The sequence below is a fragment of the Centroberyx gerrardi genome, chromosome 9, assembly GCF_048128805.1.
Source record: "Centroberyx gerrardi isolate f3 chromosome 9, fCenGer3.hap1.cur.20231027, whole genome shotgun sequence".
NCBI lineage: Eukaryota > Metazoa > Chordata > Actinopteri > Beryciformes > Berycidae > Centroberyx > Centroberyx gerrardi.
The window spans coordinates 849,327-866,826 of NC_136005.1; the positions used below are offsets into that span (position 1 = coordinate 849,327).

At 45.7% G+C, this 17,500-nt stretch overlaps 1 protein-coding gene across 1 annotated transcript in view; it reads right to left on the reverse strand.

The window, feature by feature from the left end:
- Positions 1-17,500, reverse strand: part of frem1b (Fras1 related extracellular matrix 1b) — a 60,609-nt gene that overhangs the window by 42,732 nt on the left and 377 nt on the right. Inside the window, exons 2-15 of the mRNA XM_078285622.1 lie at positions 17,313-17,407; positions 16,796-17,052; positions 16,190-16,389; positions 14,550-14,873; positions 13,413-13,521; positions 13,201-13,332; positions 6,423-6,767; positions 5,448-5,590; positions 5,044-5,240; positions 4,321-4,411; positions 4,048-4,215; positions 3,480-3,688; positions 1,270-1,363; positions 1-91 (exon numbers count right to left, since the gene is read on the reverse strand). The exon at positions 1-91 is cut by the window's left edge and continues 162 nt beyond it. Coding sequence (XP_078141748.1) covers positions 1-91; positions 1,270-1,363; positions 3,480-3,688; positions 4,048-4,215; positions 4,321-4,411; positions 5,044-5,240; positions 5,448-5,590; positions 6,423-6,767; positions 13,201-13,332; positions 13,413-13,521; positions 14,550-14,873; positions 16,190-16,389; positions 16,796-17,052; positions 17,313-17,407 — 2,455 coding nt within the window. The remainder of the gene's footprint in view (positions 92-1,269; positions 1,364-3,479; positions 3,689-4,047; positions 4,216-4,320; positions 4,412-5,043; positions 5,241-5,447; positions 5,591-6,422; positions 6,768-13,200; positions 13,333-13,412; positions 13,522-14,549; positions 14,874-16,189; positions 16,390-16,795; positions 17,053-17,312; positions 17,408-17,500) is intronic.

The following is a 17,500-nucleotide window of genomic DNA, read 5'->3' on the forward strand; positions in this document are numbered from 1 at the left end:
CCGTCACCTGGACCCGCCCCCCCTCCTCGCAGCTCAGCTCCCCCCGCAGACCGCCCTCCAGCTGGGGGGGCTCGTCGTTCATCGGCAGGACCTGAGGACACCGGGGGGAAACTTTCCTTTAGTAGAAGTGAAATTACTTCCTGTTAAGTGTCGTCGTCATTTTGGGGCTTTTTGAACAGTGCAAACTGCAATCCCCCTGAGCACTGTGCACTGCAAAAAGCAGTAAGTGTTACACACCAACAAACAAACCAACAAATGAACCAATGAACACACAGGACTCACCTGTATCAGCAGGACTCTCACCTGTATCAGGAGGACTCTCACCTGTATCAGGAGGACTCACCTGTATCAGCAGGACTCTCACCTGTATCAGCAGGACTCTCACCTGCAGGACTCACCTATATCAGCAGGACTCTCACCTGTATCAGCAGGACTATCACCTGCAGGACTCTCACCTGTATCAGCAGGACTCTCACCTGCAGGACTCACCTATATCAGCAGGACTCTCACCTGTATCAGCAGGACTATCACCTGCAGGACTCTCACCTGTATCAGCAGGACTCTCACCTGTATCAGCAGGACTATCACCTGCAGGACTCTCACCTGTATCAGCAGGACTCTCACCTGTATCAGCAGGACTCACCTATATCAGCAGGACTCTCACCTGTATCAGCAGGACTATCACCTGTATCAGCAGGACTCTCACCTGCAGGACTCACCTGTATCAGCAGGACTCTCACCTGTATCAGCAGGACTATCACCTGTACCAGCAGGACTCTCACCTGCAGGACTCTCACCTGTATCAGCAGGACTCTCACCTGCAGGACTCTCACCTGTACCAGCAGGACTCTCACCTGCAGGACTATCACCTGTACCAGCAGGACTCTCACCTGCAGGACTCTCACCTGTACCAGCAGGACTCTCACCTGCAGGACTCTCACCTGTATCAGCAGGACTCTCACCTGCAGGACTCACCTGTATCAGCAGGACTCTCACCTGTATCAGCAGGACTATCACCTGTACCAGCAGGACTCTCACCTGAAGGACTATCACCTGTATCAGCAGGACTCTCACCTGCAGGACTCACCTGTATCAGCAGGACTCTCACCTGTATCAGCAGGACTATCACCTGTATCAGCAGGACTCTCACCTGCAGGACTCTCACCTGTATCAGCAGGACTCTCACCTGCAGGACTCACCTGTATCAGCAGGACTCTCACCTGCAGGACTCTCACCTGTATCAGCAGGACTCTCACCTGCAGGACTCACCTGTATCAGGAGGACGACGTCAGCAGAGTTATGTCCGTCTGTCACCGTCAGACCGACAGCATCCTCAGTGGTCTCAGAGTCATCATGGATGTACCTGCAACACAGACAGACCTGTCACACGCTACATGGGTACAGGGAGAGGTCAGTGGGCGGAGCCAAAGAACCAGTTTTTATTAGTGCAGGTCAGCTAACTGGCAAACTTGAATGGCAAAGAAGGAACTCAAAATAGACATAAAAATATACCAATTCCTTCACTCCCATGGCATCATGATGTTGAAGGTCAGCAGCTAGCTAACTAGCTTACCTAGCTTGCTATAGGCTAGTATGGCTAGTTTGAATTTAAAGGTCAGCTAGCTAACTAGCTAACCTAGATAACTTGGTATGGTAGATTGTATTTTTTTGGTTAGTAGCTAGGCTAGGTAGCAGGCTTCATAATATTAGCTTCCTCCTCTGAGCTTCAGTCTAATCTGTGGTTCTTTAGCTCCGCCCACTGATGTTTAACTCAACCAATCAGATTATTTCTGCCTCCAGAGCAGCTCTGCCTCCGAGAAATGTTTGTAGAGCTAAAACTCCAATCTGCCTCCAAAATACTAAAATAAATCACCTGAAGTTCATCTTTCAATATCAATAAACTGACAACAGCAGCGACAGAGGATTAGTCTTCATTTTGTAAACTACCAAGGAGTTCAGTGAGCTGTTATTCTTTAAAAAATATCAACATTTCTTTCAATTTTGAGGTGAGTAGGCACCATTTTGTTTCAAACGGGGGATAACCTTTCTGAACATAACCATACTGAGGCTGCAGCTAATACACTGTGACCCAGAGTATCTCAGAGGGCGTGTGGGTCAGGAGACAAACTCCACAGGAAGAAAACACTCATATATTCATTCACCCACATTTAATTCCCCACTTCCGAAACACAGGCCAAACTGAACGTATTTCCTCACTGAGCCTGGAGGCTTGTGGTTTGGTTGAAGTTACTGTGGGTTTCAGCTGCTGGATCAGTGAGTTTGGTGACATGGAGACTGTAAACAGAAAATCCACCAAAATCGGATCAAAGTAGGAGCGGGCTAACAGTTTACATGCAAGAGAGTTCATGTGGGTCTCTGTTTACGTGTCTGCAGCATGTAATCATCCAATTGGAGGGTGTAATCATTTAATTTGTCTTAGCCCACTTCAATATTCAGACAACTTTGATCAAGTTTAGTCTCCATGTAACTGCAGTCAGATATCCAGCAACACCTCAGAACAAGAACATGTCACCTGGTTTGTATTATGGCGCTCTTATTTCCTTCCTGTCTACTTGTCTTACATGATCTCACGATCTCACAGGAATATTGTCATGGCACTGGTTCTGACTCTTAAACTCATTGCTATATCAATATGCTTTACAGCTGCAACACAAATCTGCTCCATCCAGCTGAGTCTCATGATGGAGGAACATGTAGAACTGTGTGTTAGTTAATAAAGTGTAAATCTGTAGAACTGTGTGTTAGTTAATAAAGTGTAAATCTGTAGAACTGTGTGTTAGTTAATAAAGTGTAAATCTGTAGAACTGTGTGTTAGTTAATAAAGTGTAAATCTGTAGAACTGTGTGTTAGTTAATAAAGTGTAAATCTGTAGAAGCAGCTAGAAGCAGAGAGCAGCTGAGTCAGCTTGTTGTGGTGTGGCTGTAGATCCATTCAGTAACGTTCTCAGTAAAAGTGAATAGTGTGATAAGGTGGATTTGGTTACTGTGACACAGTAAACTGTCTTGTCTTTAGCCCTAGTCTCTACTCCAAAACACTCTGAGTTGTAGCTTGAGAAGAGTCAGCTCAGTTAACCTGAACAAACTGTTAGCTAGCTAACTAGCCGGCAAACACACTGATGTTAATGTGAACACGCTAACGCTAGCTGCTACTAGCTACGTTAGCTAGTGTGCTAATCAGATGTGTTAACAACAAGACAGTGATGTTAGCTGACCAGATACTATGGTTAGCTAGCTAACAAGCTGACATTATCTAAACACTAAATCAATCAGATGGATCAGTGATGAAATGATCAGTTCAGTCAGAAATTAACCGTCTGTTCAATTCTGTAGAAACACAATCAGCTGTTCACAGAGTTTAGGACCTCCAAGATGGCCGCCAGAGGGGGGTTAAGTCACCTGAAAGCCCAGGTTGCACACACACACACACACACACACACACACACACACACACACACACACCTGAGCCTGAATCCTCTCAGGTCCTGCAGGCTGAATGCGTCTCCCTCCTGCAGCTTCCTGCCCTGCAGCTCCAGCCGGCCGTGGCTCGCCCCCCGCTGCACCTCCACCCGCAGCGCCTCCTCCCGGCTGTCCCCGTCCCGGACCAGGAGGTGCTCCTCCGTCAAGAAGGCCCCCCCGCCCTCCTCCACCCGCAGCAGGTTGGTGAAGACCTGAGAACAGGGAGAACCACACAGAAAATCCAACAGAAAAGATCAAAATCTGGATCTCAAATTTATACTGGATGAATCTATCTATCTACCTATCTGTCTATCTATCTATCTATCTGTCTATCTATCTATCTATCTATCTATCTATCTATCTATCTATCTATCTATCTGTCTATCTATATGTCTATATATCATATAATTTACATCGGTTTGATAGTATTTAATGAAATTTATACTATGATTTTACTGAATCATAAAGATTGATGTCAGCCTGAAAAGGAGGTCAACTCTATTTCTGTAAACCAAAAGGTGGGTAGAGTAAGTCTTGGTGGGTCATGAGTGCAGCCGGTGTGACCTCTGACCTCTGGCGTCAGGTTGTCCACGGGGGTGACGGTGATGTTAAAGATCAGGCCGGTGAGGGCGCCGCCCTGCTGGTCGCTGACGGAGAAGACAAACTGGACGAACAGCGGCTCCGGGCCGATGTCCTCGACCGGAGGCATGAAGGCCACCTTCATATGGTGCACTGCATGCTGGGAGACGAGAGAAGAACATGCATTTACTACCGCTGTGTTGTATTAATGTTAGGTATTAATGTTAAGTATTAATGTTAGGTATTAATGTTATTAATGTTGAACCTGTGTGAAGGACTTCAGCACCGGCACCATGGGGTCTTTCTTCATGCCGTTGGTGCTGTCTGTGTAGAACAGACGGCCTGCATCCATTAACCTGCAAATACAAAGAGCTCACATTTTATTTCTTAAAGGGGCAATAAATAAGGTTTTTACTTTTTACACAAACAGACCATAATATATCTGGGGGGTTGATGGGGTTCTTGATCAATACCAATGACTCAACAATTACTCCCCAATCCACTTCCTGACATATTGCCCCTTTAACATGAAGAAGATTCTCACTCAGTGATGACAGCAACTCCCAAAGACTGCAATATTGTTTCTGTTAAAATAGCTTTCTTTATTCTTTCTCTTTATATTTATATTATTTATTTGATCATAGCTTTCTCTTTATTCTTTATTCTTTCTCTTATTATTTAAGAGAAACAATGCAGTCTGCCTTTGGGAGTTGCCGTCCTCACTGAGTGAGAATCTTCTTCATGTTATTGAGACCTTTCGACAAGCACCTCTATCCCAAGAAAAACATCTTTTGTTGCACTGGCACAGTACTAGATATTTCCCCTTTAACTGCCCCTATTACTGTGGAACAACCTGCCTGAGGAGCCACGGCTATCTAAATAAATTCAGTCATTTAAATCTCTTCTTAAAACCCATTTTTAAGAAATTAAGAAAGATTAAGAGATTCTAAATATTTATTATTAATGTGGGTGATGTTGCCCTCCTTACCCAGGGTGCAGCGGGCTGAAGCAGGGCCGGGTGATGGTGTAGGCCAGGTCGGTGTCTGGATGCTCTCTGTCGGTGAAGTGCAGGTGAGCCTGCGTCAGCTGAACCACCTCCGACTCCTTCACCTCCAGGGAGCGGACGCTGCCGGGGGCCTCGACCGGCAGCTGGTCCTTCACCGGGAACACATGGACCACCACAGTCTGGAGGGGGGGGGGGTCAAACATACAGTACAAATTATTACATTCTCAAAAATATTGTGCAAAGAAAAGTCTTGATTCATATGTCTGTTCACATTGTGGAGTCTGAAGCCAGTGTGGTACTTTATATGCACAGTGACCTGCAGAAGACACTTTGCTGCCTGAAGGCCAAACGTTGCATTCTGCAGTTTTGAATCTTCTCCTACTCACATGTCTGTGGGACAGGTTGGGCGGCTGGTGGCTGTCGGACAGCGTGAAGTCGAAGGAGTCTTCGAACAGTTCGTCTCCAGAGTGCTGGTAGTAGATCTGACCCTGGAACAGATCTCTCTGCAGGAAACTGTCCACTGCTTCACCTGCAGGGCGAGGAGGGAGAGACATGTGATCCAGACTGGGAACCAGTTACCTGCTTTTAGCTGCATGATGTGATGAGGGAAGTCAACGCAAAACCTCAGTCTCCAACGCTCCAGGTCCACAAGCCAAACTACTGGTTTAAGACAACTGAAACAAGTCGTCCTCCAATCAGTATCAAGCTGCGTCGTCCCTCCGTGTTTCAGGACGTGGTTTCATGGTACGCACCTGAACCCACCGAGCCACCAGGACGCCATCAGAGTAACACAACAAAGTGCCAAAATGCAGCATCCCTCCAAGTTTTGTTCAAATTGGACGATCGGCACCTGAGATTTCACGCTTTAGTTACAAATTTTGACTTTTTCTTATAGCGCCTGTATTAGGCCAATCAGTGTAATGCTATATCACGAGATGTCATGTTGTGATTATTGTGATTATTGTGATTTTGTCAACCAACATAACTTACTGCTGTTTGCCTTTGTAGGGCAGTATAGATCAGTGATTCTCAACCTTTTTCATATCAAGAACACCAAATTCAGTCCACATTAGAGCCACGGACCCCATTTGATGAGATTTTGTCTCTCAAACCCAAATCTGAGAATAAAACAGTCATTCTTCTACATCCTCTAATTGTGTTAACTTCTTGTAAATGAAATAATGCTGAAGATGAACATTTCATCAATTTGCTTAGGACCCCCTGGATCCCCCTCAAGGACCCCTGGTGGTCCCCGGACCCCACGTTGAGAACCACTGGTATAGATGAATCATTTGTTTTGTATCACATATTCTTCTATTTCCCAAATCAAATCTAATCAAATCTCTGCCGTCCCTCCTCACCTGTCTGGTGGGCGGAGTTCTTCCTGACCAGCTGCCCCGCCCGGGGGGCGGAGACCACCTGGTACAGGATGTAGTCATCGCTGGAGTCGAGGTCGGAGGCCAGCAGCATGTACTCCTCCAGCCGCACGGCGCCGCCCTCCTGCACCTCCACCGCCACGTTGTTGATGAGGAAGGGCGGCGAGTCGTCCTTGGGCAGGATGTTGATGGGGAACTTGTGGCGGACGCTGTGGCGGCCGTCGCTGATGCGGAAGACGATGTGGTCGCGGGTGGTGTCGCTGTCGGAGTGATGGTACACCACCGCCCCCCCCCGCAGGTCCCGCACACGAAACATGAAGGCCTTCCCTCCTGGAACAGAGACAGGCAGAAGCTTCAGGATCAGGTTTAGTTATGGGAGGAGATTTGTGACATCAGGGACTGAATTTGAATCACAAAGATGTGAATTTGTCTTGCTCATACTGAACAGCTGAATTCAGCAGTGCCAGTTCGCTCTCCGATGCTGTTGGATTGAATCTTTGCTCGTTTGCTTTTCCTAACTCTCCAGATGAGTCTCAGAGAGCTCAGTCTGAATTTGAGCTGAGAAAACTGAATTTGAGATGAGTTAAAAGTTAAATTCAATAATCATCGCATTCAATTTTAAGCCATTGCCTTCAAAGTCAAAAAGTACCATACTCATTCAAATTTTAATTTATTTATTCAACAAATGTATTTTTTGAATTCAACAACTCAATATGAGCATGACAAATTCAAATCTGTGTAATTCAGATACAATCTCTGCTGGCACTAATCTCTTTCCATATTTATTGACAAAATTTTCACATACAAGGAAATCGACTTAGTGGGTTGCTCACATTAAACATAACAGAACACCAAGATGTGATGCGATGTGATGTGATGTGATGCGATAAGATAAGATAAGATAAGATAAGATACGATATGATACGGTAAGGTTAGGTAAGGTAAGATAAGATGCAATACGTTACGTTACGTTACGATGCGATAAGATAAGATAACATAAGATACGATAAGATAAGATAAGATAAGATAAGATAAGATGTGATACAGTACGATACGTTACGTTAAGATACAATACGATAAGATAAGATGCAATACGTTACGTTACGTTACGTTACGATGCGATAAGATAAGATAACATAAGATACGATAAGATAAGATGTGATACAGTACGATACGTTACGTTAAGATACAATACGTTATGTTACGATAAGATAAGTTGCAATATGATAAGATAAAACTTTATTGATCATTGTGGGGAAATGAGGTTGCTGGAGCAGCAAAGTAATACGATTCAGCAGGGAGAAAGACAATAGAAGATAAACACATACAGAGAATATAAAATAAGCAATAAAAACAGTATAAATAAAATAATTAAACAAAAAAAGCAATAAAATTGCTTTGTTATGTGAACATATGCTGCTCAACATGACAGATGATGAGACGTATGGATTTACCTACAGATGTTACTTACAGATGACTTTTTACAGTCTATGGCAACAGGCTCAACTGCTTACTTAAATAGGGATGACTAAATATGAAATATACTGTATATTGTATATTTAAATATATATGTATATATAAATGTACGTAAGTATGTAATGAGAATATGTAAAATTGAAATGAGTAAATTTTAAAAAGAAATCTATTTAAAAGGTAGTTTTGCACATTATTCTCTGTTGCAGCCTGTGTTAGTTAGTAATAGAAGTAGTGATAGAAACGAGAAAATAAACTGAAATATATGCAGATGTACAGAATATTTCTCTGGGTTCTGAGTGTTTTGAACAATAAAGAAAATAAAGAAAAAAGCTGTAGACGTGGTATAAACAGTGTTTCTAGAAAATGTCATAGGAGGATTTTTTGTAAGTGAAGATATTTCAATTCAAAACATCAAAACAGACGTCAGTTGTGCTTTGTAGTGTTCGGACTTTTCATGATTAAACTACATGATTCATCTTAGGTTCAAATACAAAATGATTTCATTAAACAGGCTTTTATTGAAGGGGATTGGGCTTGATACGGCTTCAGAGTGAGAGTTGTGGGATTTAAACTTCACTGACACTTTCTGTCCTACATTGATTAAATATAGTCTGAGTCCATCTGTCATCAGGCTGCTGGCCGGTTCACTGTTCTGTACACAGCGTCAGCTGACCGGCCGACTGGCGGACATCTTTTCTTCCCAGCCAAGCTTCATGCTTTGATTCAATTAGCGTTTCCGACACATAGTCTGTATTTTCACCGAACGCATATTGTCACTTGGAAATAACAAGTTTCTCTTAGTGCCTGAAGGCAACGCGCGCTGGCTGGGGTTTCTGGGAACACCGGTGGGTAAAATGGCGTCCTTCCCGGGGCGAGCGTGCGGCGCTGCCCGGCGTTCCTCCGCCTGCCAGCGGGACAGCAGGGCAAGGTCAGCAGACAGATTGAGTGATGAACGGTCGCGAGCCGAACCTCATTAGCAACTTTACCAGGGGAGCCGGGACGCGTCCGAGAGACAGAAACTACTTGGTAATTGGGCCCAAAGGTGGCGTTGGGCAACAGGCCCAAAAAAAACGAACGCGTTGTTTCACAACTTGGGAGGACCTGTGTGTGTGTGTGTGTGTGTGTGTGTGTGTGGGAGGGAGGGAGGGACAGGCAGCCATCCATTTGGCTGAAGGCGTTGGACCGACCCTGCGGTGACTGTCCCCAGCGTCGGCGTCCCGAGTCGCAGGATCGAGGGTCACCCCACCCCCCCCCCCTCCTCAGAGACGCCGGCGGGCCAGAACTCCCTCTGAACCAAACAGATCCACGTTAGGATCCACTAACGGGTTCCTGTCGGCCCAGAGTGGAACGGGAGCCAAAGTTTTGACAGCTCCTCCCCCATCGAGGGGCGGACGCACAGCGGTCCAGACTGAGTAATTAAAATGATGCTGAGTGCGGAGCGGAGCAGGTGCTGCAGCTGAACAGGTGAGATGGAAAGTTGCCTAATGGGACAGAAGTTCCACCAAACATCCAACTACCCTGCTCCGCTGAAGAGGATCCTGTTCTGGCTTTTATCTGATAGTTGACTGTAGAGAGAGAGGAGATATGAGAGAGAGAGAGGAGATATGAGAGAGAGAAGGAGAGGAGATATGAGAGAGAGAAGGAGAGGAGATATGAGAGAGAGAGAGAGAGGAGATATGAGAGAGAGAGAGAGAGAGAGAGAGAGAGAGGAGATATGAGAGAGAGAGAGGAGATATGAGAGGGAGAGAGAGAGAGAGAGGAGATATGAGAGAGAGAGAGAGGAGATATGAGAGAGAGAGAGAGAGAGAGAGAGAGGAGATATGAGAGAGAGAAAGGAGATATGAGAGAGAGAGAGGAGATATGAGAGAGAGAGAGAGAGAGGAGATATGAGAGAGAGAGAGGAGATATGAGAGAGAGAGAGGAGATATGAGAGAGAGAGAGAGAGAGAGAGAGGAGATATGAGAGAGAGAGAGGAGATATGAGAGAGAGAGAGAGAGGAGATATGAGAGAGAGAGAGAGAGAGGAGATATGAGAGAGAGAGAGGAGATATGAGAGAGAGAGAGGAGATATGAGAGAGAGAGAGAGAGGAGATATGAGAGAGAGAGAGAGAGAGAGGAGATATGAGAGAGAGAGAGAGAGGAGATATGAGAGAGAGAGAGAGGAGATATGAGAGAGAGAGAGGAGATATGAGAGAGAGAGAGAGAGAGGAGATATGAGAGAGAGAGAGGAGATATGAGAGAGAGAGAGAGAGAGAGAGAGAGGAGATATGAGAGAGAGAGGAGATATGAGAGAGAGAGAGGAGATATGAGAGAGAGAGAGAGAGGAGATATGAGAGAGAGAGAGGAGATATGAGAGAGAGAGAGGAGATATGAAAGAGAGAGAGAGGAGATATGAGAGAGAGAGAGAGAGAGAGGAGATATGAGAGAGAGAGAGGAGATATGAGAGAGAGAGAGAGAGGAGATATGAGAGAGAGAGAGAGGAGATATGAGAGAGAGAGAGGAGATATGAGAGAGAGAGAGAGAGGAGATATGAGAGAGAGAGAGGAGATATGAGAGAGAGAGAGGAGATATGAGAGAGAGAGAGGAGATATGAGAGAGAGAGAGAGAGAGAGAGAGAGAGAGAGAGAGGAGATATGAGAGAGAGAGAGAGAGAGAGAGAGGAGATATGAGAGAGAGAGAGAGAGAGAGAGAGAGAAGATATGAGAGAGAGAGAAGGAGCATCTCAGCACCGGGGTCTGCTCTCATCAAAATTACTAAAATTAGCATGATGTCTTAAAATGCAAATAAGGTGCAGGAGAAGTGGTAGAAAAGTGTTTCAGCAGAAAGGACCAGAGGAGCAGGACCAGAGGAGCAGGACCAGAGGAGCAGGACCAGAGGAGCAGGACCAGAGGAGCAGGACCAGAGGAGCAGGACCAGAGGAGCAGGACCAGAGGAGCAGGACCGGGGTTCAGCTCATAACAACAAGTCTTCCTGTCTGCTCATCGCTGCAGATCTTAAACCTGCTGCTGAATATGGAGATAAACAGAATAACAGGCAAAAACCTGATGGAACCCACTGTGGACGAAATGTTGTTTGGTGAGAAATATTAAAAGCAAAGGAAATTAATATACTGTGTGCCGGCACGGTTTACTTTTCAAACCCTGAAGCTAACCGTAACCAAAGTTGTTTTACTTCCTTAAACTGAACCGAAAACACGCTGAAATATGGAAGCAAGACGCCGTCAAAATGCTGTTCGCCTCCTTATGTCTTTAAATCATCTGAGAGACCGACGTCCCGTTCAGCGTGTCCCGTTCAGAAAAGGTTCAAAACAAACCCGCCTCTCCCTCTCTCTGTCTCTCTCTCTCTCTCTCCCTCTCTCTGTCTCTCTCTCCCTCTCTCTGTCTCTCTCTCTCTGTCTCTCTCTCTCTGTCTCCCTCTGTCTGTCTCTCTCTCTCTCTCCCTCTCTCTGTCTCTCTCTCTCTCTCTCTCTCTCTCTCTCTCTCTCTGTGTGTCTAAAGCAGCCATGAAAGGTTAGCTCCCTCTCCCTGCGGCGTTGCTGCCACCTCCCCCCCCCCCCCTCTCCCCCCCCCCCGCCCTCCCCCCCCCTCCGCAGCCTCCTAGCTGGTAGGATGAGGACCTGTTTGGGGACAGCGCATCTGCTCTCTGTGCACGGCGGCATGAAATGGCATAAGTCCCTCCAATCTGTTTAAACAAAGGGCCGTCTCCCTATGCGCTGGGGTGGAAGGGACAGACGAGGACGGAGAGGGAGGCGGCCTCGTTGCCGCGGCGCCCCGGGCGAAGCGGCCGCGGCCCGTTTTACACCTGATTAGGAAACACATGCGGGGCCACTAGACATATGCTTCCCCAGCCGCGCCGCGTCCCGCACGGACGGCGAGCACATGGAGGAAAAAGGGCGGAAAAGGCCAGACGACTTTCTCTGGGAATTCTCCGGGCGCTGCGTCAGAACACCAGCAGGATTACAGGACGGGGTTATGAACACAGGGATATTTCAAGAGCATGTAAACTGGGTAATAATCCATAAATCCATTTCATATAAATAAATGTGGTTGGACTGAAGTAAAGACACCGCTCACCCGGTATAAGGCCTGAGGTGCTGGAGCTGGAGAATTATAGATTTGAAAAAGGCATCTGAACACTCAAAATCTGTGCAAAAATCATTTTTTGTGATTTGTAAAACACAGATTTTGAGTGTGTGGATATGAATAAATGTCCCTTTTGCTCAACTCGATCATCAATTGATGAAACACAATAGTGATTTAATCTATATCCAGATCATGTGCTGCGTCTGATCAGGAAAGTGTTGAGGCGTGTTCAGCTTCTTCCTCTCTGCTGTCAGCTACAAACAGAAGATCAGATCTGGACTTTTCTCTCGGTCACTGAGGCTTCGGTCATTTCAGTAAAAATGGCCGCGTTTACATGTGTGCAATAATACAAAAATTTCCAATACTCCAATTAAGACAAGAGTGTGATTCAAGTATAATTCCTCTCTCTCTCTCTCTCTCTCTCTCTCTAACTCAGCAGTGATCCAGCCTCTATCAGTTCATAAATCTTCTCCTCTGTCTGGTCTGAACAGCCGGAGTCTGGTCGCTCTGTCCTGCCGCACAGGAAGTGATGTGTTTTACATTTCCACAGAAGAAGAAGAACTGGGTAGTTAGCATGAGCAGCGATAGCCACCATGACTGAACAGACAGAGAGAAGAGAAACTCAAACTGCAGAAACAGAAAACCCAAGCTCCGCCCACACTGTTTGATTGACAGGTGATCTGTGGGCAGAGCAGCAGGAACACCACAGTGAGGCTGAGGGAGGAAGATGGAGACTGAAGAAAAGAAAGATAGATCTTGCAATTTACCACTTTAAATTGTTTTGAAAAAATATCAAGTAAATTTGTTGTATGTTTTTTCTCAGATTTTGGTTACTTATCTTTTAGTGATTTGGGAATTTAAAATTATTCTGATTCTAAGTAACTCTGGATAAGAGCTGCAGCTAAATGCTTTAGATGTAAATGTTTCACAACTTCACTACTGTCACTCTTTAAAAGGGAGATTACACACAAAACACTATTTTATCTGAAAACCTGTGTGTATAACAATGACTGATGACTTATAATAAGCAATAATTAAATTGTGAAAAAAACTTCCAAACCACAAATCAAAATTGACACACAATTACCACTCATCACACTCTTACCATTGTTAAAACCGACAGGCAATTAGCGCTCATGAGATGATAAGAAGCTCGTTAGACAGACCCGTAACCCGTGACATCACCGCTGACCTCTGACCCCTCACCTCTGACGCTGAGGCGGCCGTGCAGAGGTCCGTCCACGGCCACCAGGTAGACGGCGTCGATGTTGTCGTTGTCGACTATCTGCAGCTCCTCCCACGTGATTGGTCGAGACTGACCCTCCAGCAGGTCCAGGCCTGGGAAACAGAGATGAAGTTAAAGGATCCTCTTCCTCTGTTAGATCTCATCAGTCCGTTGTTGTGATGAGGTCACATACCCATGTTCCAGGAGACTCTGGGTGCGTTTGTTTCGGCCGCCCTGATGGAGATGTGGACCAAGATGGGTGGGCTGGTCATGTAGGAGCCATCTATCGCTCTGAACTCCACCTTGCAGAGGAGAGACCGACAGAATATTTCAAGAAATACGACTGGAAATTCATCTAGGAAATGAGAACTGGATGCTAGCTTTATCGAAAAACAGATCTGGTTCAAACAGCATTAAAAATAAATAAGTCTTATCCTGATTTACATCCTATATCCTGTATCCTTACATCCTATATCCTACATCCTGTATCTTTACATCCTATATCCTACATCCTGTATCCTTACATCCTATATCCTACATCCTGTATCTTTACATCCTATATCCTACATCCTGTATCCTTACATCCTATATCCTACATCCTGTATCCTTAACTAGCTTCGACCATCAGATGGGTGGTGTTTATCCAACACAATTCAGGACAATTCAGAATATCAGAGTTGTCAGTTCGAAAAAATAAATTCCTGTGACTGTCCAAACTTTCCGCCACTCATTTTATTCCCCAGTGTGGTAAACCCCACCCACCTGGCACCAAGTAGCATAAAACAAACCTTCAAAATGATTATGAGCTCTGCTCTGAAGTGACGCGGCTGAAGAAGCTGCCTGAGGAACTGGCTAAATCTGTATTATATTTTAAATCTCTTCTTAAAAGTAATTTTATGGACTTGCTTTTACGTAACTCTCTTTTATTAGCTTTATTAGCTGCACTAGGAAGATTTTTTAGTAAAATCACAGCCGTCTCATCAGACTGAATCTCCCAAATTCAACTCTGGTGTCGGTAAAACTGAAGAAGGAAATCCAACAGTGTCCCCCCCCCCCCCCACACACACACACACACACACCAAGAACACATTTAGTTTACTGACATCACCTGACAGGATTTCTGGGTAATGAAGTCCTTCAAACTAGAGGCCGCAAATTTGAGAAGTTGCCAATTGTTTTTTTCTTACCTTATTTCTTACCTCGCTTTTATATTTCTCACCATGGTTTCATGTTTTTTATCCCTTTCTAAAGCATTTTGTAACTGTCTTTTAAAAACTGCTATAGAAATAAATATTATCTTTAATTATATTATGCTAATAAGCTGCAGTACCTCGTAGTTCCTGCGGTGCGAGTGGCTGCTGTTGGGCGGCTGGTAGGCCACCCTCATCTCATGCAGGTCCAGCCAGGTGAAGGAGCCGCTGGGCTTGGTGTGGTCGTCCAGGTGGGTGAGGTAGCCCTCGGCGGGGGGGGCGGTCACGTTGAACACCAGCCTGTCCTGCGGCGTCTCCTGGTCCTTGGCGTCCAGCGCGGCGGTGGTGAGCGGCGTGAGGATGAACTGGTCCACCTCCAGGATGAAGGAGGCCATGAAGGCGGCCTGGGGCGGCTGGTTCTGCATGGCACCGTGGATCAGAACTGGCAACCACACCGCCTCCGTCTGGGGGGGGGGGGGGAGAGGAAGGGGTTAACGGTCTGTCTGGTTGGTTGTAAATGAAAGCATCAGCAACAAATCCAAAGAGGCATAAAATAATCTATGAGCTGTATCTATCGGTAAGAAATAGGAATTGCAACAACATCAGCAGAACTTTCCTCTTTCCTCCTGCTACACAAGCCTCTGTGTAGAAAATGGCAGTAGGAAAATGTGAGGATTTCTAGTGAATTACATAATAGTGAAATCTAACTACATTTTGCTGGGGGCAAAATGGACCCCTCAAGGTCCCCGGGCCACACTTTGAGAGCCATATAAAACAGTCGCCTTGGGTTTTTGTGATTCTTTGTTTGCCACAAAGTCGTCCCGTTTTTCCAAAGAGCATCTCTCATTTCTACATTTCCTTTTCCTTTACTATTTTTGGACGTGTGTGGAGTTTGGGACAGACACACTTTTAGTCATTTTTCAACATGATGTACAGCATGTTGACTCATCTGTTCAGACTGGCCTTTGTCTAGCCTCTTGTGTCTGTATTTCTGTGTTTTTATGTCCTTTGTTTTTATGTTTTATTGTTTCTTACTATTTGATGGTCTTATTTTAACTATTTTACTCCTGTGAAGCACTTTGTGACTTTGCTCTGTGAAAGGTGCTGTATAAATAAACTTTACTTACTTACTTACTTACTTGTCAGCAACACATATTGTCACAACATCAGCTGTTAAATGTGTTGAAAAGAAACAAGTTGTAGTATTGGTGCTACGTGTTAAAAATAGCAGCAAACACGACTGAGTCCCAGTCTGTCAGGAGGCAGCTGACAAGGAGAGGCGTGTTTAAAGTCTCCAGTTTTAACCTTCAGGAGTTTGGAAGCTTTGAACCTCCTGCTCCACATCCTTCCACCTCCACTGAGCTGAGAACAGTGTGAACCACATGGAAGTGGGACACATGGTGACTGCCAGTCACACACTTCTCCTCTGAGATGCTAATCTCACCTGGAAAAGCTCCAGATTCGACTTTCCACCTCTGTCTGCCTCTTCGCTCATTTCTCTGTGCCAGTGGGTGGCAGAAGACTACGAGTTCAGAATAAAGCACTTCCGAATAGCGTTACTAAACCTCTTCCTCTAAAAGTATTTTTTCTCCAGCGGTATTTTGTACTCTGTAGTGTGAGAGGAGTGGATGCTGCTTGTACCTCCAGCAGAGTTACGGAGTCTTTTGCCTTTAACTTTCCTCATCAAGAATAAGAATTTCAACAATAAACCACTGAGGAGTCAGTCACTAGTCTTCCTCCTTTAACTACTTTAACAGTACTTTCTGGGTGCTGCCCGTACCTCCAGCAGGGCCCTGGTAGCCTGCTCCCTCAGCTCCACCCTGATGGGGACGTAGTCGATTTCGGGCGACGGAGGGCTGAGGTGCTGGTACTTCAGACCGGAGCTCAGGAACTCCTGGCAGCCGGTTTTGAGGAAGCGAACCTCCTTGGTGCCGTGAAGACAAGGCGTGTTCCCGGGACAGAGGGCCGCCGCGCCCCGGCCTGAGAGACGAGCAGCGGGACAGACACTCAACACACCGAACAGTCGCATCACAAATCTAGAGCCAGGTCTCTGGAAACTTTGTGAAATGAGCATGATGTTTTAAAATGCACAACAGTCTATGTAGAAATAGTCACAATAATAATAGTAATACCAATATGTGTTCCAAATATATATAGCAGATAGTTTAGTTGAACGTTCCAAAACTTGGGCTTTAAAATGACCAACTTTAGTTATCTGTACTTAAAAAGGCCAAGTTTAACTCCACTGACATTAGCTCACTGTCCCAAAGCTTAGCCTTGAAGAAGATCAACTTTTGCTCACTGGTCCAGTACTTGTGTTAAAAAGACTGACTTTATCTCCCCGTCCCAACTCTCCCATCTGACAGCTCTGATGTTCTGGACTGACCCTTCCTCTGGGCGGAGTCCTCCTCCGTCACCAGCTGACCCAGCGACGGGGCGCTGGTGTCGGTCATCAGTCTGACGGTGCAGGCCAGGTCCGGCCGGGTTCGGATGCTCAGGACGGAACCGTCGATGGTGTTGGACAGACCGTAGAACTGAGGAACCACCAGAGGAACGCTGCCCAGTTCCACCAGACCGGACCGGGACTCCAGAACCCGGACCAGCAGAACCACCGACTCCACCAGCGTGTCCGAGGCTGTGAACCTGAACACAGATATGATACTGCATGTTAAAATACATGAAAGAGTACTACTACTACTACTACTACTACTACTACTGCTGTTGCTGCTGCTACTACTGCCACTACTACTAGTAGTAGTGGCAGTAGGTCCTGACAGGCCAACCCTGTTTTCCAATCTGTCTAAAAGATTGGAAAACAAGTATTACTGTTACTACTACTACTACTACTACTACTACTACTACTACTACTACTACTACTACTACTACTGCAGCTACCAACTGACCTGTAGACTCTCAGCATCACTGTGTCCTCCTCCAGTAGAGGACTGCCGTTGTGGACGTACTTCACCTCATCTTCTAGGAAGTGGCAGTCAAATACCTGCAAAACAACACAGAGCAGCACACCGATAACACAGATGAAGCATCTCAAGATGAACCTGAACATATGATCACACTTCTACTACTGCTACCA